General features: G+C 34.6%; 1 protein-coding gene across 1 annotated transcript; it reads left to right on the top strand.

The window, feature by feature from the left end:
- The first annotated feature begins 3,220 nt into the window (after positions 1–3,220).
- On the top strand, positions 3,221–3,784 carry LOC110938535 (indole-3-acetic acid-induced protein ARG7). Its single transcript, XM_022180807.2, has one exon. The coding sequence runs from the start codon at positions 3,241–3,243 to the stop codon at positions 3,673–3,675; it is 435 nt and encodes a 144-aa protein (XP_022036499.2). The 5' UTR covers positions 3,221–3,240; the 3' UTR covers positions 3,676–3,784.
- Positions 3,785–5,788: the final 2,004 nt, after the last annotated feature.

Below are 5,788 nucleotides of genomic sequence, written 5' to 3'. Positions count from 1 at the left end.
GTTGACAGAAAAAATTGATGAAGCTAACCTGGTGGACTAAAATGGCAACGGTGAAACCTTTTTTGACACACATGCGAAGAATGAAACCTTTGGACTAAATTGAGAAAATGACCCAAACCACAGGAACTCAAAAGACATTTAACTCTTTTCTTTCAGTGTTGCACGTTATGGAGACCGTTTTAAACTATTAAGGGCTGTTTGTTTACCTCTTAATGGGGCTTTTAATGGTTCAGACCTCTTACTGGTTTAGCACTTAGTGTTTCAGACTGTCTGTTTCGCTAGCAAATGTCTGAATGGTTAAGACATTTGCCTCTAAATGGTTAAGAATTATATTGAGTTTGAATGGTTAAGGCCTCTAATCTGAATTGGTCAGACATTTGCCTATAAATGATTAAACATTATACTAGCTCTTAGTGGTTTAGACCTCTTACTGTTCCAGTACTTAATGGCTCAGACCTTTTACTGGTTCAGCATTTAACTATTTAGAAGTTGCCAAACACCCCCTAACATAATAATTATTATTATGGCTTTACTATTTTTTGTAGTTTTTTTTATATAAACTAAAGAGAAAAATGCCCGGATAGTCCCTGTGGTTTCGCCTTTTTTCACCTATAGTCCCCAACTTTCTAAAATTACCTGAATAGTCCCCAACTTTTCATTTTTTGTTTCCGGATAGTCCCTGGGTCTAACTTCGGTTTGTTTTCTCTGTTAAGAGGGTGTGAAATGACAAAAATACCCTTTCTTAAAGAGCCAAACCATAGGGACTATCCGGGCATCTTCTTCATTTTTATTTATAAAACCCCACCACCACACTTCATCTTCAACCTCCACCCACCATCACCCTCCTCCACCCCCCACCATCACCGCCACAATCACTAGAAGGTTGTGAATTGGGGGGATTATCAACATGAGGTTGCTCGCCTTTCCAGTTTGTCGTCTGCGGTTAATGAAGCCAATTATAACAAGTCTTTGATGCAGGAGAAACTTAACGACTATTTACAGGTACCTGGTTTAGCTTAAACTTTAATTATTGCTTCTGATGTTGTGTAATTTGTCTAGTTGAATTTTGAAAACCTACAACTCTTCTTTATTTTTTGGGACATAGTTGAATTTACCATGAAATGACCTCACGTTAATACCTGTTTCTCTGTAATTTTTTCCTTTCTAAAGATAATAAATAATTAAAATTAGGCTCCTTCTTGCTACATTATAAAACATACAATTGTAAAGTAGTTGTATTCACGGTAATTACCTGTTAAGGCCTCTTTTGCCAGCCCAATGATGTATTTTTATTAGTTTAATATATTTATATTGTATCACATCTACTGTCCTTTAGATTTTGCATATAAAATGAAGATTCGTGGATTTATGTGGCAGTTTGAAGCACATTCATTAAGTTGGTCTAATCAACTAGATGAGATGCGTAAAAAATTGGAAGCACGGAAATTGGTAATGGGAAACACGTCAACGAATTTAAAAGTCGTACAAGAAAAGGCTAAAAAGCAGGAGGATCAACTAAACTCCCAGATTAGATCTCCGGTTACGGTGGCTCCAGGTCCGATTTGAATTCTTCTTAGTGATTGTGGCGGTGATGGTGGAGGGTGGAGGAGGGTGATGGTGGGTGGAGGTTGAAGATGAAGTGTGGTGGTAAGGTTTTATAAATAAAAATGAAGAAGATGTCCGGATAGTCCCTATGGTTTGGCCTTTTAAAGAAAGGGTATTTTTGTCATTTCACACCCTTTTAACAGAGAAAACAAACCAAAGTTAGACCCAGGGACTATCCGGGAACAAAAAATGAAAAATTGGGGACTATTCAGATAATTTTAGAAAGTTGGGGACTATAGGTGAAAAAAGACGAAACCACAGGGACTATCCGGGCATTTTTCTCTAAACTAAATTATTTATTGCATCCCCACTAATCGTGCCACCAACCGTTCAATTGTAGCCGTTTCCATGCCCACCTTCAACTCAAAATCTTAAAATACAAGGATTATTATATGCTTACGTAGTATGGATATGTTAGTATTATTAAATTTCGATAAATGATTAGTTTATGGCTATAAGTTATAGCTCTTACAATATAAACAACTCATTACTTAAAAAAGTTTGTTTGTTGCAAAAACACTTAAAGATCAAGATGCTAGATCAAGAGGGTTAAGAGGTCAAACCATGTAACGAACAAAGAAAAACGATAATGAGTTTTCAATACGGGTATTATATATGTTTCAATACGGGTATTCAAACATCTGTTTATTTCACGAGCAGATGTCTGAATATTTTGGACATTTGTCTCTGAATGGTTAAATATTATACTGAGTCTGAATGGTGAAGACCTCTAATCAGAATCAGTCAAACATTTGTCTCTGAACAGTTAAACATTATACTGACTCTTAATGACATCTTCCTGGCTTGAACACTTTAATGGTTTAGATTTCTTACTGGTTTAACACTTGACCGTTCAGAAGTTTCAAACAATGAATTTTATGAGTTTGATCATTCCTCCATTTCCCATCTGCCATGTGAATTTCAATAAATTTCTTTACCAAAATATTATATGAGATCATTGTCATAGATGATAATTAAAGTCCGTGATGGACTTTGGTGGCGAAATACATGTGGTTAGCAAATGTTTTTTCATAATATTGTCACAATCACTATGAACATTTTCCAATGATTCTTTCCACAAAATATTTACTATGAACATTTTCCAATGATTCTTTCCACAAAATATTTTTATTTTCCTTATAAACCGCATATTATAATTCTACACGCTACATATTTTATTTTAATAAGCTTATTTATTAATAGAAAAAAACCTAATCACTTTTTCTAATTAGTTAAAAAAGCCTAACCCTTCAAAGCAGTCATACTTAAATAAAGTAATAGCATCCACACTAGCCTACAAAGTTGTATAAAATAAGATATGATCACATAAACAAATTATTATATTAATACATAACCAAATTAAAATAGGTTATAGTGTACAAAGTTATATAAAATAAGATATGATCGCAATAAACAAATTATTATATTAATACATAACCCAAATTAATTTGTTTTTATCCTAACTCAATTGCTCTTAAATAAGTCAAAATAAGACCATAAATTCATTAAACAAAGGAAAATATCAAAGGCCCACGTTCAATTTTTCAAAGATAAAAAGTCCAAAGGTTGACTTTGTTCAAACATTCTCTCTTACCATATATGATACAAATGCCCCCACCCAACTTTACCCATCCAATGCCATTGCACATCACATATTTTTCTCTACATAACAAAATGTTGGGAAAGAAGTTAGGCTCATTTAAGAACCTAGCCAAGAAGGCTAAGGTTCGGCGTGACATTAAGCGGTCACAGTCCGAACGGTTACTCAGGGGCAATGAAGAAGAAACAAGTTTATCGCCGTTTTGTTCTTCACCATGTTCTAAAACACCAACCGGGTTTTTCACTGTTTACGTAGGTGAGGAAAGACGTAGGTTTGTTGTCCCCACGGGTTACTTGTCACACCCTCTTTTCAAGATGTTGCTAGAGAAGTCGTCAGAAGAGTTCGGGTTCGGGCAGAAGAATGGATTGGTGGTTCCATGTAGTGTCAATGCTTTTCAAGAAGTGGTAAGTGCCGTGGAATCTAGTAATGGTAAATGTGATTTGAGTCATTTGGTTGAAGAGTTTTTATAGAGCATTTATGGAAGAGTAAATAAATGATATAGCGTACATTGTGTATTGTCACACTTGATTTTGATACAAAATACATATATTTATCAATCTTTTAGTTGTTTGTTTGGTTTAGTGTGAAAGAACTAAGTAATATAGCTAAGTTCCATCATAATCATGTGGGATGCTTTAATCTGTATAATATTTCATTATTCCTCAAATGGAAGAAAATTTTTACCATCCTTTCAAATTGTAAGGTGATTCAACAAAAGAAAATGAAATCTCACCATAGCCACCGCCACTACAACCGCCACAACATTGTCGCAACCAACACCGACACCAAAGTCGCCACCATTACCATCCTCGCGACTACATCTGCACCCACCTTCGCCGCCACAACAACCCCACGGGCCAATGCATTATTCTTGATAAAACCACAAACCACAAATCACACATTAGTACTTTATTAGACAAATGCATCACATATTTCATTTTCTTTGATGTATTTTGAAATGATCAGTCTTGTAATAATTGCAAGGTGCTAGTCAGCCGGTGGGGTACCGACTAGAGATTAATCGGGATTAACAAGTTTTAATCGATTGGGATTTTATATGTAAGTTTTAGTTTTATATGTATATATACTCACATTATTATATGTATGTTTCAAATAGACGCGTTTTAACACCTTCTTCGACCCATATTTTCAAGTGGATAGGATTAGTTGACGGAATTTAAAGGTTTTGGTCAAGAATCTGGTTGGAATAGCTAGACTACCATCGATTTTTGGCCACTTAGTGTTGGATTTGACCACTGTTGACCGCCTACTAGTTAATTGGCCGATTAGATAAAAATTAGTCGGTGAACCTCTGACTACCGATTAATCGAAGGATAGTCGAGATTTTTTACAACCATGATTTTGATACCTTCGCATTCCAATTCGATTGATAAGTTTATTTTCCAAATCCAGTCCTTTACGTTCAATTTCTTTGAGAAATTGAATTATTTTTTAAAAGGTTTCGTAAACCAACACCCCTTGCTTAAATACCGGTATGTTACTTTAGACTTCTAAGTTAAATTCACCCAAACTAAAGGGTGACATTTAAATGATGTAAAACACTAGAACTATGCACACAAGTCTCTCCACATAGATAGGGTCATTAGTAAAATTGGAAAATATTTATATTATATTATTACTTAAATATCAACTTAACTCAAGCATCGAATTTCACTCTATAATATCGAACGAGCAACAAGTAATAACCCAAATCCTTACTTCCATTAATCATGCCTTCTCATTTGCATATTATACCATTCAAAGAAAAACAACGGTGCATAAAACGCGAAACACTCAGAATGAGTATTCAAGTTCCATTAATCATGCCTTCTCATTTGCATATTATACTATTCAAAGAAAAAAAAACGAAACATATACCCAAAACATTGGGAACAAGTACTCAAGTATGAGAACAATGTTAAAAAGTTTTGCCAATATGGTATTAGATGATGCTTGTTTCGATTGCCTAAAGCACACCTACATATTTATCCGAACCATACCCAGAATAATAAGTAATCAAGTACCCGCAGATTATGAGATCGAATATGAGATACAATTTTACAATCGAGTATGAGATTCAATTTCACAATCAAATATGAAACTGGATTACTGTTACGAGTCTCAAACCTGTCTTATTGTCATTGCTGATATTGGGTCAGCATTTGACAAGTCATGTATAATTGCATTAATATGTTTAGGTTTATTAATTGTTGGTTATATAATACATGTTTATCAGTCACGGATTCAGGAAATTTTGACACAGGGTTCCTTTTAATTTATTTTCACTAATTCCTAGTAATTTTTTCTAAATCATACAAACTTTCCACTAATTTTTTTTAAATCGGGGAGGTTTTCAGAAACCCCCAAAACATCCCTGGATCTCACCCCTGGTTAATTCGTGCCCTTAGGATGATTTAGCCAATTAGGAATGAAATCTAAGTTGGGCTTTTATTTCTTATTGGGCTCGTGAAAGTAATTCACATGGACCGACCATTCTGTCAGCTCACTTACTACCACCGTTAGATCAAACTCCATCAAAATCAACGGTGAGATCAAAATTCTTCAAAATTTCAAAAACTCCAC

The sequence above is a fragment of the Helianthus annuus genome, chromosome 5 (assembly GCF_002127325.2).
Source record: "Helianthus annuus cultivar XRQ/B chromosome 5, HanXRQr2.0-SUNRISE, whole genome shotgun sequence".
Classification (NCBI taxonomy): domain Eukaryota; kingdom Viridiplantae; phylum Streptophyta; class Magnoliopsida; order Asterales; family Asteraceae; genus Helianthus; species Helianthus annuus.
Note: the sequence above shows the minus strand (reverse complement) of the source record. Positions and strands in the feature narration are given on the sequence as shown.

What these genes read in the sequence shown, in the direction of transcription:
- LOC110938535 (XM_022180807.2), top strand. Translation starts at nt 3,241, where the DNA reads ATGCCATTGCACATCACATATTTTTCTCTACATAACAAAATGTTGGGA.